The sequence below is a fragment of the Petaurus breviceps genome, unplaced genomic scaffold (assembly GCF_028583685.1).
Source record: "Petaurus breviceps papuanus isolate PSGF00001 unplaced genomic scaffold, PetGlider_PUasm1.0 90702, whole genome shotgun sequence".
Taxonomy (NCBI): domain Eukaryota; kingdom Metazoa; phylum Chordata; class Mammalia; order Diprotodontia; family Petauridae; genus Petaurus; species Petaurus breviceps.
In genome coordinates, this window is record NW_027187317.1 from 5,221,619 (window position 1) to 5,238,622 (window position 17,004).

General features: G+C 34.6%; 1 protein-coding gene and 1 long non-coding RNA gene across 3 annotated transcripts in view; one reads left to right on the forward strand and one right to left on the reverse strand.

The window, feature by feature from the left end:
• The window catches only part of LOC138144645 (uncharacterized), a 157,472-nt gene that overhangs the window by 82,357 nt on the left and 58,111 nt on the right, over positions 1 to 17,004 (forward strand). The gene's annotated exons all lie outside the window — the stretch shown is intronic.
• The window catches only part of SPATA17 (spermatogenesis associated 17), a 282,415-nt gene that overhangs the window by 43,829 nt on the left and 221,582 nt on the right, over positions 1 to 17,004 (reverse strand). For both annotated transcript variants that reach the window (XM_069066027.1, XM_069066028.1), the window contains one exon: positions 11,678 to 11,813. In XM_069066027.1, coding sequence (XP_068922128.1) covers positions 11,678 to 11,813 — 136 coding nt within the window. The remainder of the gene's footprint in view (positions 1 to 11,677; positions 11,814 to 17,004) is intronic.

The window sequence follows — 17,004 nt, forward strand, 5'->3', positions numbered from 1 at the left end:
AAGAGAAGAGAAGAGAAGAGAAGAGAAGAGAAGAGAAGAGAAGAGAAAAGAAGAGGAGGAGAAAAGAAGAGGAGGAGAAGGAAGAGAAGAGAAGGAGGAGGAGGAAGAAAAGGAAGAGGAGGAGAAGGAATAAAAGGAAGAGGAGGAGAAGGAAGAAAATGAGAAGGAAGAAAGAAATTTGTGTAAGTGAGGAGATGCCAAAACAGTTGTAGGCTACCTTTGACTTATTATTCTAAGAAAAACAATCTTAAATTAGAAGACTAATTGCATAGTTATATGGATGCTAGGTTTGGTGGCCTTTCCTAGACAAAGAATTTAACTGCTTTTGCTCTAAAATCAAAGCATAGCAGGGAAGACTGGTTTGTGTGTGATTTTTATAGATTGAGAAAGTTTAAATACAACTTTTCATAATTTCAAGAATCACAGTCTAGCTCAAAAACTTCGAGGAGAATTTTATAGTGAGGCAATAAAACCTTAGTCTGTCAAACAAAAGTCTTTGTCCTCCACAACAGTGTACAGCTGCATATCTAGGGCAATCATCTCACCTAGGGTAATGTAAATCTTACAGGCCTCAGAAGAATACATTTCCCTTGGTCTCTTTAGGGCTGTAGAGTTATTAATAATCAGATGTAGTGATCTTGCCGTTTCAGGCTTAATTGCCATTTGAAAACCAGAGGTTTTCAAGCTTGCTGTGCTTCTTGATGAAAATGTATATACTCATGTTTGGCCACCATCATTCACATTCCACATTCTGGAGTCAAATGTATACATAGCTGTCCAATTAATACATTTTGACTAATTTTAGTTAGATTTTCCTTGAATCTTGCCTAAAGCACCCCACACTTACTTTCATCCTCAGGTTCTAATCCCAGAGCACTAGACTTTAAGTCAGAAAACCTGACAAAGTTTAAGTGCATTATTTATTAGCTACATGACCTTGGTAAAATTACTTAACTTCTTTGAACCTCAGGCTTCTTGCCTATAAAATGGGAAAAATACTTGTACTCCCTATCTCACAGGGTTATTGGTGGGATTAAATGAGTAAATACATAAAAAATGCATTGTAAATCAATAAGTGCTATATAAATGTAAATTGTAATATATTGTAGAATTGGTAGGAAACATGTGTGTGTGTTTATGTATATGTGTGTATATATATATATATACACATTAAATACAATCTGTATCTTTATTATATGAGTGTATGTTTTTCCTGGATCCTCCTACTGACTTCTGGCAAAATCAGAGAGAGGTGATCAGTAATAATAGGAAAGTGAAGCCCCTGGTGTGTTGCAGAGGAGAGAAAAAACATAAACTGAATATTTGATTATTGAAGGCCATCCTCATAAGAAAAATATTTTCCCTCAATTACATCTAATTATTTAATTGTTTACAGTCACTAATGAAATGAAACCACTCAAAACAAACAACAGTATGGTCTCTTTTTCAGTAAGTGCATAATCATCAATCCATATATGTAGAAAGCTTCCTAAAATTATATGAAGCTGGTCTGTTTAAATAGAAAGGCATATTTTATCCCAATCAATGCATAAAAGTAAAATTATCCATAACTAAGGCATGTTTCTCTGCTGTACAGTTCAGCTATAATGATCCCCACACACTGCACTTGCACATCAATTATGATAATCATAATCACGGTCGTTAAGCTGAATGTTCATTATTATCAGGATGCTGGTGACAGCAGATTCAATCATCGGGTGCCATGGGCAGGCAGTCACAGTCCCACCCAAGTTTCTGCAGACAGCGTTGTGCCACATTAAATCTATGATGTGTTCCACATCCCACTCCATCCCAAAAGCTGTAGACGGTAAAGGTCAACTTTATGTTCTGTGCAATATGCTTAGGTTCTCTAAATTAATTCTTTGGAGTGCTGGGTATTTTTATGCTTTGTAGATAATAAAATCCTGTTTGGGGCCAAAATGCCTGTGAAAATAATGAAACAGTGCTGCAGTAGTGTTGTAATTCACCTATAATAAGGCATAGGAGGAATCTATCAACAAGGACTATCTTAAAATGTCACTTCCTGAATTTTGCAAACAAGGAAAAAATGAAATTTACTGTTAAAGGTGGTTGCCTAAAATGCATATGCAAATTCATTCCAATTCAGTTAAGGCCTGTAGACTATCATTTCTGCCTCAATAAGTATGAACATATGTGAGTGTTTTGATAAGCAAAAGATTAGAGTTAGTGCACTGGATCCTTAGCCTGTCCAACTGTTGAGACCTCTCAAATCACATTAGATTTGTGGTGACTGGTAGCAACTTCACTATGTTTCATGCTTATTTAGCAATACCAAAAAAATAATAGTAATAATAGCTGACATTTATATAGCACTTACTTGGTACAAGGCAGTATGCTAATGCTTTATAATTATCTCATTTGATCCTCACAACAAGTCTGGGAGATAGGAGCTATCATTATCCCCTTTTTAAAATTAACGAAACAGAGGCAGACAGAGGGTAAGTGACTTACCCAGGGTCACACAGTTAGTAAATGTCTAAGGTAGGATTTGAACTCAGGTATTTATCAAAGAAAAACTTTTTTATAGCCTTTGAAAATATGACCTTTGATTAAGACATAGACCTATAATTTAAACCATTTAACTTAAAAACATTTTATAAATAGAGAAACTAATCTGAGTAATACTCATGACAGTTACATGATTTTCCAGAATTTTTGTTTTATACTTTAGGGGGGAAATTAAGTATTATACAGCTAATTTTCTCAATTTGCTGAATGTAATTTCTTTTTAAAATATTCATTTTTTCTCAATGATAATTCATTGTGTTTTTTTAAGTAAATAGAAATATTATCTAATACTTTTCATATTAATTGCTTGTATAAGAATATGTTCATTAGAGAAAGAAATCTGAGACCAGAAAAGATGGCAGAATAGAAGGAAGCCATATAGCCTAGTTCTCCTTAAACAAAGACCTAGAAAGAGTACTACTCTGAGTCATGAAATCCCCCCCCCCAAAAAAAATAAATAAAATGAGTCATTTTTCTAGCTGAGTGTCACTGCAGGGAAACAGACAGAGGTTTGTAAATGCTGGGGACTAGATTGAGCCAAGAAGGTGCCATGAAAAGGCTTTTACAGAACTAGGACCTGCTGCTGTGTGTTATGGCAAGAAGCAGTCAGAGATCTAGCGAGGTGAAGCTTCAGTCTCTCAATGATCAGGAAGAGGAGATAACTGGGAGCTTTATCCCATGATAAAAAAAAAAAGCTGGACCACAGATACATTGTGATCACTGAGAAAGTTAACTTCCACCTAGTAGTCTACCTAAGGCTGCATACCAGGTCAAGGAATTGTCTTGGGTTTGAGGCTATGTATTGGGAAAGGATCAGGAGCAAAAACTAGCATCAACCATGAGACCCTGTAGTACGGTCTTGATTTTAGGCTCTAGCTCACTGTGAGTTTTGTAGCTAAGTAACCAAGGTAAGGAGCTCAAATCAAGAGAGCACATGTAGTTCTATCACTCTGAACCTGCACATCCTTCAAGCTAGCTAGTGGGAGATGAGACTAGTAGAAGTGTACCAGAGATTCAACAAAAGGCAAATCTATAATTGTATAAAACAAATGCAAACTGGAAAAGGATCCTGCAAAACTCAGATCAGAAGGCAGCAATCAGACTTTGCCTAAGATGAGATTGTGCTGGGTACACTGAAAGTTTGTGGGTCTCTGGCTCAAACTACTCTTAAGAGTCTTAAAAATATAGCACTTATCATTTGGAGAAAGCAGTATCAGAATGACAAAAAATGTAAATCAGGAACAAACAAGCTCCACACATTACTATCAGAAATGCACAGAGCCTGGCCCCTGTACAAAACCTCAATTTGAGAAGATTTGAAGAATAAATAAACAAATGAAAAAATACTCCTATCATAAAGAACTTTTATGTGCCAAGAATGCTCCAGACACATTCAGAAGAACAGAATGGTTCTAAAACATTTATAAGAAAAGTCTCAAAGAAAAACATAGCTTGGATACAAGGTCAACTAGACCTCCTAGAAGAAATAAAGCAAAAGATGTTTTTAAAAGAATTCAATTGTTTTTAAATGAAATGAGAGAGCTAAGAAAAAGAAATGTAAAAGAAATAAATGCTTTCAGGGAAAGACTTGAAAAGAGAATAAATACCTTAGTATAAAAGACATAAAACCTCATCCAAGTAAGAGACTCCTTAAAAATTAAAATGGGTCAGAAAAAAGTAATTCCATGAGAAATTTTTTTTAATATTAAGAAGTAAAAGAAAAAACTGGAAAAAATTAAAAATATAAGGTACCTCATATAAAAGAACTTCTGAAAAATAAATCAAGGAGCAATCATTTAGGAATCATGGACTACTGGGAAGACATAATGAGAGAGACAAAGACAGAGGAACCTGGATATCATGTTTTTAGACATTTAGAAAAAGAGGAGAAGGAGAGAATGAAAGAATTCAACAATCAGCTCCTGGAAGAAGTGCCAAAATAAAGATTCTCAGGAATATCAAAACCAAAATCCAGACTTCCAAGTCAAAGAAAAAATCTTGAAAGCAACCTGGAATAGTTTATAAACTGAGGATTTACAATGTGGATTACACAAGATTTGCAGTTACCACCTTAAAGAAATGAGGAGTTTGGAACACGATGATATTCCAAAAGAAAATAATTTATAGGCTTAAAATTAAGAATAATTTACCCAGCAAAACTAATTATAATCTTACCAAGGAAAAATGAAATGAAATAAAAGATTTCCAAACTTTCCTGATTGAAACCGAGTAAAAATTAAAAAACAACATGTTTAGATATCAAAAGAAACACAGATTAGTCAATATGAGTATGCAATTGAAAAAAGATTAAACAAAATCAAAATAATATTTACACTGTAATCAGGTAAGATGATACAAATATCCCTTTAGAAATCTATCATCAGCGGTCAAGAATGAGTTAAACAAGACAAAGGGCCTGCAAATGGCTTTGTTATGTTTTGCTTATTTTTTTTTTAAGCAATTGGGGTTAAGTAACTTGCTCAAGGTTACTCGGCCAGGTATTTCTGGGTGGGTGCTAAGTGTCTGAGCCCGGATTCGATCCCAGCTCATCCTGACTCGGGCTGGTGCTCTTACTCGCTGTGCTACTTGACTGCCCCATGTTTTGATTATCTTAAAGGAAAGAAAAGGGAAAGGAAAAGAATACACTAGAGAAGAGAGCTAAGAATCATCTTGCAGTTAGCACGTGGAAGTAGAAAACTATGAAAACGTGCAGTTCATGAGCAATAATTTCATCTGAACTGGTCAAATGAGGAAGATACACATTTAGTTGGATATAGAAATAAATTTAACTTTACAGGGAAATGAGAAGAGGATGAAATAAGAAGTATGACAGATTCAGAGAGCAAAACAAACTAAACATGGAGGATAGATTGCAAAGAAGGAAAAAATTTAAAGGGAATAATGAATACAGGCTGTGATTGGTTTCTGGATGAGGGGGAGAAATGAGGGAGATGACAGGGGAGTATAAGATAATTGTATGAAACAGAGCACTGGCATTGAGCACAATCCTTCTAACTCATCACCAGGAAGCAACAAAAGGAAAACAGAATGTAAGAGTATAAGGTGAAGGGAAATAAAACAATAAACAATCATAGTTATGAATGTAAATGGGGTAAAATCATGCAGTAAATGAAGAGAACAGAATATATTGAAAAACAAAAACCAGTAACATGATGTTTAAAGAATACATACTTGAAACATAAATATTTACACAAGTAACAATAAAAGTCTAGAATAAAATTTATTTAGCTTCTGCTAAACTCATAAAGATAGGTGTAGCAATCATGATCTCAGGCAAGGTAACCACAAAAATTGATGCTTTTAAAAAAGATAAACAGAAACTATATTATATTAAAAGGTACTATAGACCATTAATATCAATATTTAACATGTATGTTAAATAGCACAGCATATAGATGATAAAGGGAGAATTCAATGAGTTACAAGAAGGAAGAAACAGTAAAAATTTTGTAGTGGAGAATTTCAATATACCCCTTATAGACCTAGACAAATCTAACAACAATAAAATAAAGTTGAGTGAATTTAGAGTATATTGAGTTAAAATAAAAAGGCCTATATATATTTTTCAGATATACATGATAACTTTATAAGAATTGACCATGTGTTAGGGCACAAAAACTTCATAAATAAATGAACAAAAGAAGTAATATTAAACATATTACTTGCTGATCACAATGCAATAAATACTATATACAACAAGGGATGCTGAACACAGTATCACAAATTAATTGGAAAGAAAATAACAAACACCAGCAATGACCCTGGGCAAATCATTTCACTTCACTGATTCTCATTTTCTTCATCTGTAAAACAGGAATAATACAGAACTTACCTTATAGAACTTACCTGATTTGAGGGACAAATGAGATAATATATGTGAAATGCTTTGCAAGTCACATAGTACTACTTAACTGTCAGTTTTTGTTACTATAAACAAGTCTGATCTATTGTTTGGTTTGTAGTGCCAAATTTCTCAATTTAAATGTTCTTTTAAAAAAAATCAAATTAAAATTTTCTTAAAATGACTAGTATGACAATGCTCTATGTAGGAAAAGCTGTTCATTTATGTACACAAGAGAGGGATGGTTATTACACTGTGCAACTTCAAATAGAAAGCTACATGCCTAATAAAGTAAATTATATGTGTGTGTGTGTGTATACACACACCTTGAGAACTGGAAAAGTTGCATCATTAGAAGGAAAAGTATTAACATTGATTTTATATTTGTGACAATGGGATTTTATAAAAGGGTATTTCTATTAATATTTAGATTTATCTATCAATTTCAATATCAAATATCTATCAAGTTCCAATCACCAATCAGATTTTTCAGTTATACTATTTCCTAAAGAACACACAGATATCATTTAGAATGGTGGAAGACTAATTTGTTAAGTGGAAGTTTAGCAGTCTCAAATAATTAATTGACTGTCAAAAGTAACCAGCTTACTCCAAAGTATAACTTAGACAATGCCAAAAATTTAATCAAAGCCCAGGAGTTCCCTGAGGAAAGGTTGCTAAGGGCCAGGCCAGTTCTTCTATCTGTTCAGGGAGTCTATCACTTTCTGAATCTACCTTATAATCAACTTCCTCAGGTGGAAAGACTTTGAACTGTGGGTACACTAGTGCCCTGAACCTTCCTTCTTCTGCTGGCACAGCGTGTTTCCCGAGGAAAAAATTGCTAGGGACCAGGACAGGTATCTTTCACCTGTCCAAAAGCAATTTCTTTCATCTGTACCAGCACAAGGCATTTTCTACCTCCTGCTCTAGCCTACCTTCCTAACTGGGATGTGGAGAATCTCCAGTACAAAGAAGAGCAACCCTTCTTTCAACTTCAGGTCTCGCATCTCCTGTTGCACCTGTCCTTTAAAGGTAGAGGAATGGCATCTTCCATTCAGTGATGAACATTCTCACACCTGGTAATATCCTTCATATCCCAGTGACTCTGAACTCTAGTAGATCATCATCCAAACTCAATTTCATGCCCACTACCAACTGATTCCTCATTTCCATCCCCCCTCAACCTTCTTGCCTCAAAGTTTCATCCTATATCAATTCAACCCTTCCACTATATCCTCTGGAATGCTTATACCACAGGCAACATACTTCCCTTCATCTTAAATATATTTCTCTCCCACTCCTTCCATCTATTAACTCTTACTGAAACCTGGCTTCCCCCTGATGACACAGCTTCTCTGGCTATCCTTCCCCGTACTGGCTTAAACTCCACTCATTCTCTTCAGCTTACTGGTTCAGTCAGAAGGAGTTGGAATACTCCTTGCTCCCTATTGCCTCTTCCAGGTTTTCCTTCTTCCCTTACTCAGTAACTTATCTTCTTTTAAGATTTTTAGAGGTTATCTACAGACCACCCATGTCACTCACTCCCTTTCCTTCCTCAATGAGTCTGATATCTGGCTTGGAATATTTTTCTCCTCCCTAACTCCTGTCCACATGCATACTGATTCTCCCTCAAAATACCCTAACCACTCAGTTCCTTAACCTACTTTCCTCCCATAAAGTACTCCTTCACCCCATCTCATCCACTCACAAAGATGACCATACCCTCAATCTTGCCATCACCCAAAAATATACCACTTCCATGTTAAAAAATTATGAAATCCTTTTCTCCAATCATAATCTGTTGGCTTTTCATCTCTCACTTAGCTTTCCCTTATGTACCTATGACCTCCAATCATTGACCCCTAAGTTCTCTCCCAGACTATCCCCTTTTTCTCCCCATCTTGACTCCTTAGTAAAACAATTTAATTATACATTGTCCTCCTTTCTTGAACCCCTAATGCTCTTACCATATCACCAGTTACAACCAGTTTTTGATTACTCTCATCATTCATCTCCTTTGTGACTACCCATGCTGCTGAACAAGGTGGAGAAAATCACACAATTGTTATGATTACTCTAACTACAAATTTACATGACATAACCTCAACTAGGTCTTCACTGCTGCTCGGCAATCCTACTATACCTTCCCTTCGCAACTTGCTCTCCCATTCTCCACAATGACTCTTTCAAACCTCTTATCCCTCTTCAAATTTCCTATGCTTCCCCTACCTTTACTTAGCTGAGAAACTTGCTTCATATTTTATAGAAAAAAAATGAGACCATTGGCCATGAACCCCTTGATCCCTCTTCCTTATCCCCTATCAATCAAGAGCCTATGCCACTTTCTCCTTCATCTCTGTTTCATACTCCTTACCAAGGCTCAACCCTCTATCCCATTCTATCCCATATCCTCCAAATGATTGTCTCCTTTTCCACCCCCATTCTATCACTTATTTTAAATCCCTCTTCTACAGGCTCATTTCCTACAGTCTACAAACATGTACATGTCTTCCGTAACCTGAAAAAACAAAAAACCTCACTTGATCCTTTCCATCCCTTCTAACTATCCTCCTATTTCTGTTCTGCCCCTTGTGACTAAACTTCTTAGAAAGGCAATCTATAAGTGCCTCTCTCCTCTCACTTTCTTCTTAACCCCTGAAAATTTGGCTTCCAACCTTATCATTCCACCAAAACTGCTCACCCAAAAATTACTAATAATTTTAGTTACTAAATCTAGTGGTCTTTTCTCAATCTACATTATCCTTGAGTTCCCTGCTTTCTTTGACACTGTTGATCACTCTCTCCTGCTTGATACCTTATTAAGGCTCTCTTAGGCTTATGCTGCCTCCCAGTTTTCCTACTACCTTTGTGACTGCTCCTTCTTTGTCTCCTTTGCTTGATCCTCCTTCAAATCATGCACTGTAAATATCGCTGTCTCTCTCAGTTGTTTTGGGTCCTCTTCTCTTCTCCCTCTATACTATATTATTTTGTGATCTCATTAGCTCCCACAGATTTAATGCCCATCTCTATGCTCACGATTCTTAAATCTACCCATCCTGCCCCAAGCTCTCTACTAACCTCCAGTCTCTCATCTCTAACTGCCTTTTAGACATCTTGAACTGGATGTCCAGTAGACATCTTAAACTCAATATGTCCAAACAGAATTCTTTCTGTTTCTTAAGCTCTTCCCCCACCCCCACCCCCATCCCTACCCTATTACTGTAGAGGGCAACACTCTCCTCCCAGTTACTCAAGCTCACAATCTAGGAGTCATTCTGGATTCCTCACTATTTCTCATTGCTCACATACAAATAGTTGCTGCCTGCAAATTTCACCTCTGCAACATCTCTCAAATATACTCCCTTCTTTCCTCTGATACCACCACCCCTCTAGGGCCTGCTCTGATCATCTCACATCTAGACCATTGAATATAGCCATCTCACCACTCTAATCCATTCACCATTTAGTCACTAAAGGGATTTTTTAAAATGCAGATCACACACACACACACACACACACACACACACACACACCTCTAATGACTTCCTATTACTTATAGGAGCAAATGCAAAATGCTCTGTTTGGCATTTAAAACCCTTCATAATGTACACCCCTCCTACCTTTCCAGGATTCTTCTACCTTCTTATAACATGTATTCTTCCATCCAGCGGCACTGGATTCCTAGCTATTCCACAAATAAGACATTCCATCTGTTAACTCTAGGCATTCTCCCTAGCTGTGACCCATGTCTGGAATGTTCTCCCTCCTCCACTCTCACTAATAACCCTCTACCCACTTCCTTTTAAGTATCTTACCTTCTATAGGAAGCCTTCCCTAACACCTCTTAATTCCAGTGTTTTCCCTCTCAATTATTTCCTATTTATCTCTGTGTGGAGAGACTGCTTGCTTTGAATGTTTTCTACCACATTAGATTATAAGTTCCTTGAGGGCAGGGATAGCCTTTTGCCTTTTTTTGTACCTAAGAACTTAACACAGTGCCTGGCACATAACAGGCACTTATTATATATTTATAGAATTTACTAAATGTACAATTTAAAATATACAACCATATTAAAAATATGTAGAAGTGGGTGCATTTCTTTCAATAAAATGACATTTCTACTACTCAATTAAATATTTGTTTTGAATTTATAAAATAATTATTTAATGAATTGCAACTTATTATAAATTTAATTAACAGGCTAAAAAGGGAATGAAGAATGTTAACCCCTCTCCCCATATCTCCTTTAAGGTATATCTGTGTCTATAGGAACTCAAAATGTTTTCATTTAAAAAGCAGACAATATGATATAGAATAGTCAAGAAGTAATTATTTAGTTGTTTTCTTTTTTTTGTTTCATGATTCATGATAAATATTCTAAAATTGTGAAGCCTTGAAATCTTTGACATAATATTCTATAGTATTGAATTTCTTTTGTTAGATATATACTGTTAAAATATCACAATGCTGGTAATAAGAATTTTTAGAAAACTATGAATTTCTTTTGTTAGATATATACTGTTAAAATATCACAATGCTGGTAATAAAAATTTTTAGAAAACTATGCAATCATTAAATTCCTTTGGAAAACAGCAACTTCCTCTATGAATTTTGTAACTACTGTTTTTTCCCCTTTGATCTGTTAAATTATTGAGGATAAAAGTACATAAATATATACATATGTATTTATATATGAGTATATAGAAAGAGGGTATATGTATGTATAGGTATGAATAATGAGGTTAGGTCAGTTGGTAAGAACACAATGAGCATAATAACGTGGTATAGTACAAAGAACAAAGGATTTGGAATGAGAAGACTAGGGTTCCAATCTTCTGCTTATTATTTGTATGACCTTGGACAAGTCACTTAACTTCTTTGGGTCTCATTTTTCTCATCTGTAGAATGGATTAGATGATCTTTGTGGTCTAGTCCAAGTTTAGTGCTTATGTGCTCACGATCTAAAATGCTAAAGATATCAGTATGATCCCCATATGTGGGAAAATTGTTCTTTTTCTTTGTTCACAGAGCTCATCTTTAACTCTCACACAATGCCACCGATCACAAGAGACTATGTGTCAAGTTAAGGTCAATACCACAATACTAGGAAAAGCAATTTCATTCACATGACCTAGGAATGTGGACAAGTGACCTCATCACTGTGTACTTTGAAAGCAGGAAGTGTGAATTCATTATTTTTCAGTTATTTTCCAGCCTGTATTCTCACATTAACATTATCTTTCTGTATTCCCATATTAACTTACTTTGTTAGTTATCCATTTCTCAGGTTCTTCATCTTGGAATTGTTTTTGTCCATAAGAAATGCCATTATACTTGGTTGAAGAGTGAACCATTGGGATGTACTTTTCATTCTTATTGTAATGAGAAAACGGCAAAAACCTAAAAGATAAAATATTTAATTTTGTTATTAGACACATAAGGAATCATTGAGGGGCAGAATGGTATACTGGGAAGTTTATTGGGCTTGGAGTCATGAAGGTCTGAATTTGAATCCTGCCTCTGTTAATATCTGCCTAAAGTCACATAAGCTTTACATGCCTCAAGCAACTAATTAGAACTCTGTCTGATCTGAGGCAAATATTTTCAGCCCTCTGATTTGAATTACTTATCTCTATAAGGATGAGGTTAGGCTAAAATGTTTCTACCCTCCTATCTGGCACTAAATCCATCATTCAAAGTCACAGATAAGTTGTGATCTTCATTAGTAAAAAAAAAAAAGTATACATAACAGTAGTTCCAACAGTAATAAAATCATAGATCTTTCACTAAGGAATCATAAAGGATTAAATGAGAAATTGTGTTAAGTATTGAATATTCTTAGTGAGAGTAAAACTTTTCTTCCTTTCAAATGCCACTCCAAAGGAAAATGAATACACATGGTGTAGACAATTTAGCTAACAAAGATGCCCTGCTTCAATTATTTAAATCATTTACCTAAGATTATAATGAACATGAAGAAAAGATCGCACTTATTATTCAGTATAAACCACTGGTTTTGTATGTGTATTGATTATAGTCCTAAACTTATCCAATATAGTGGTAAAGACAAAAGAGTTGCACTTAATCATTGCTAATGATGACAATAAGTTTGATGATTGACTACATAATCACTTCTTTTATCTTTTAGTTTCATTTATCCTGATAATATCAGTATTGATATAGTTTGGCTCTCCAAGAATATTTTAGTTTATTGGTTATTGACAAAGATGTCACATTTTGAATAACTAAAGTTAATGTTCATAAAACTGTGATTCTCAAAATAATTTTTCTCCTTTTTCTGTTATTCCATCAATGTCGTTGTAGGAGGAGAAGGGGCTGCACAAGATTGAGGATCATTTTTAAATTTTTTTTTTATTTCATGGATTGACATGGCCAAAGGATTCATCACCTAATGGCTTCCTACTGGTGATAAGCTTTGGTGCACATAGCTAGGCTTGTTTTTGTAGAGCAGATTCACTCCATTGCTGAGACTGATTTCAAAGTCTTTTTAGCTTGGTATAAAGTGGCACAACTTATGCTCTTTGGTGTAGCTTTGAGTATTGAGCATCAATGTTCACAAACCAATGAGGTATTGAAATAGTATTCCATGGAAGATCATCTCTGAATACTAAAGCAAAAATATTCTTAGACCAAGAATGAACTTATAGAACTATACCTATCAGGTTTATTTCTCTTTTATTAGGCAATATTATTTAATATTTGGAGATATTTATATTTCATGAAATAGATCACATAAATTCTGAAATCATATTGTCTTTTTTTTTTGCCTAGATCATGTTCTAGATGTTTTATTGTTGTGAAAATGATATAAAAGTCATTGGAAAGCTCTTTGTAGTTAATTTTCTCCTAGAAAAACTTTTTATGCAAGCTTTGGAGTGGTTCCTTTAAGCATCTGTATTTATGAGAAAAAAAAATTTTTACATTTAGACTTTATTTTTTTAAAAAGGCTAGGAATTTCTTCCCAGTTTAAAGCCCACTATGAAACTTATTGAGTAACATGAGAATTTCTGTCAAGATAAGATCAAGCATCAAGTTATATTTGTTTATATAATATGAAATGGATTTAGAAAACAACAAATTTCAGAAGAAATAATGTTTCCTTCAAATCTTTTCTTCCAGTATTCTCTATTCTCAGAACCTATTTTAAAAGCAACCTATATTTGTAAATGATATTTTAGAAAATGTCTAGGTGTTTAATGCTACTGAAAATAACACAAATCCATACATACAAAAAAGAGATATTTAAATTAAGCAAAGCTATGGAAGGTATGTTCTCTTGGGTCAGCTGACTCCTATATGATAGATTATGGTACTTGAAATGCTAATTTGCACATGGGATAGACATCACACACACACACATACATACACACACGCACACAAAATTAATGGGGCCCCAATGTCCCAGAGTATACAGAGAAGGTGCTGCGAACCAGCTGCTCCATGTTCAGTTTTTATCACTTTTGAATTGAATTTTAATAGTGCAGTTTTCTTTTATTTGGACACAAAAGAAATTTTTATCGCTTGAGTAGATGGCTTAAAAGGTAAGGCTAGCAGTTTGGGGATTTTCCCACCTGTGAATGAAAGTTAGTTTGATTTTGTCCCAACATTTTATAACTGAATACTAATTCAATATTCTGAAGTATATATGAATCATTTTCCATACTTAAAGATGTGTTTTCAAATAAACTTCAAACATAGAAAAATAATCTCTTTGAAGAATCAGGAAATTTTACTACTTTTAAATAGATAGAATAATTCCTTACCCCCTAAACATTTCCTCTGGATATGATCCTTCATCTCAATGGCCTTTCTAAGATGTGGCATTAGACCAGGCACAACATTCCAAACATTGTCTTACCAGGGCAAAGTACAGTAGAAGTTTCTTCTTCCTTGTTATAGATGTTACATGCTTCCATTAATGTGACCTATGATTGAATTAGTTTTTTGGTTGCCATACTATTTTATTTATTCATAATGACCCTGAATTATACTAAAACCCTCAGGTTTTTTTCCTCACATAGGTCACTCTACCAAGTTTTGCCATCCTGTACTTTCGCTTTTTATTCTTTGAGTCCAAGGCAAATCTTTGAACTTATCACTTTGTGATTTTTAAATTAGATTTAGTCTAATATTCCAGGCTAAAAATTAGTTTGAGGTCTTTCTAATTCTATTATCTAAGAAAGGACCACAGATGTAGCTCTGTAAAGGAGCTCAGTGGCCTTCTAGTGAATTTCACTCATTTTTCAGCTCTTAGCTACAAATCTCACCTCTGTCTTAATTGCATGAAGTAAATTCATTTCATTGGGAGCTCCTTGAGGGCAGGGACTGTTTCTCCAGCTATTAGCACAGTGCCTGGCACAAAACAGATGCTTAATACTTGTTGACTTACCCACTTAACTTGAATTTAGAGTGGCATACTTAACAACAGTAAAAATTTCTTAAGAACCTGGAAATATCCTTCATAATAACATTTTAGCAAAAATTTCAATCTTTTTTTGTTGTCACATAATCTTAGGGCATTTACCAGTATTAAAATACTAATATTTAGTTACATTTTCTTAAGCATTTTCATAAGCTTTCTTTGAGTCACCCACTTAGCATTTATTGAGTATCAAGTTGTATATAGAACTTTATTAGAAAAAGGAAAAAAATTGAAATGATATAAAATATAATCTCTCCACTCTAAGAGTTTGCTGTCTAATCCACAGACACTATAGGAACAAATATGCAAAAATATATAAAAGGAAAAAAAAGACTCTTTGATATGTATTCATATTGGATTTATCACTAGTATATACAAGTATTATGGTAATCTTTTGAAAGTTTATCCAATAAAGATTTTTAAAATTATCTCTATTAATGGAGATTAAAAATCATGAGTAGAGTTTCGTGTAGATGAGACGCATATTAGGGCATGTAGGCAGCTAGGTTGTGCAGTGGATAGGGAACTGGACCTGGAGTCAAGAAGACCTGAGTTCAAATCTTGTATTAGATATTTAATAGCTGTATGACCCTAGGCAAAACCTCTGTTTGCTTCAGTTTTCTTATCCATAAAATGGAGATTAATAATAGCCCCTACCTTTCAGGGTTGTTATGAAGATCAAATTAGATAATATTTATAAAACAGATAGCATAATTCCTGGCATGTAGTAAGCATTATATAAATGTTGATATTAAAAAAAAAAACATTGTTTAAAGTACATCAAATAAATGTCTCTTCTTTTGCCTTTTATTCTCTCCCCAAACTCCCCAATACTTCCCCTATTACCCTCCATATCAGTAGATGTCCTAGCCTCCTATTTATTGAGAAAACCAAGGTCATCCCTCATGAAATCCTCTTCATTTCTTCTACTTTGTATTTCAAAATTCTTTTACTTCTTCATCCAGACTCTTCTCTTTTATTTCTATCTTTGTGAATGAAATGATTTTTCTTCTTGTTTGGGGGCAAGGGGTGGGGAGGAGTATGAGAGGAATATTTTAGGGTCTAAGTTCAGGCATATCTAAAACAAAACAAAAAATGAAACCAAAGCAAAAAACACACACACACACACACAAATTAAATGGAATTACTGACATTGATGCTAAGAATTTATTACAAAAGTACCCTATACTACCACCTTAACTGAGTTCCTCCCCTTTCCTTCTTCAGTTATCCTTTTAAATCTCATTTTATTGCCTATTCTTAACAGAGAATTGACAGTCTTTCCAAATGGCAATATATCCTCATATCCCTTAAAACAAAAGGTTATTAACTTTTTACTTTGGAAGCTTTTTATATTGTTAACATCATGGATACTCTCTTCCCCCTTGGTTTCTCTGAAACTGCTCTTTCATGGTTTCCCTCCTACTTATCTGGAACATTTTCTCTTTTCTTTGTAGGATCATCCCTCCTCATGAGCATGGGTGTCCCATGTAATCACTGCTCTCATGGAATCCTTATCTCTTGTTGACTCAAGTACCACCTCTGTGCAAATGATCATTCCTTCCTTATCTCTTCCCAGAATCTTCATCTTCCTCCAAGCTCAGCTCAGGTACCACCATCTTTGGAAAACCTCCCCTATTATTCCAGTTTTGAGTAATTCTCTCCATCCTCGCTTTTCATTCTATTGCATTTATTTGTGTGCACATTGTATTTTTCTAGAGCTTAACTTGAAGGAAAAGAAGGTTTTGCTTTTATCCTAATATATCCTACCATGAGGGTTAGTGCTTTTCACATAGTAGGTGCTTAATAAATAATTGTCCAATAAAATGGAGTTGAATTAGTCACTATTATTCCAATTCACTCCTCATATTACCCTTCTTATTTGCAGACTGATAGTCCTAAAACACTGCTTTCATTATGTGAAAAATTTACATTGGCTCTTTATTGCATATTGTATCAAGGTGAAACTTGTAACTCCACCATTTAAGGCTCTTAATATAACCACACTTTATTCAACATCATTTCATATGTCTTCCAACATAATCCTTCTAGAGCATTCTTTCTTCTCTTATTACTGCCCACTCTAATGCCACTCATCCCTATGAACACACACACACAGAGCTCAATACGAGTGATGGTGCCATGACC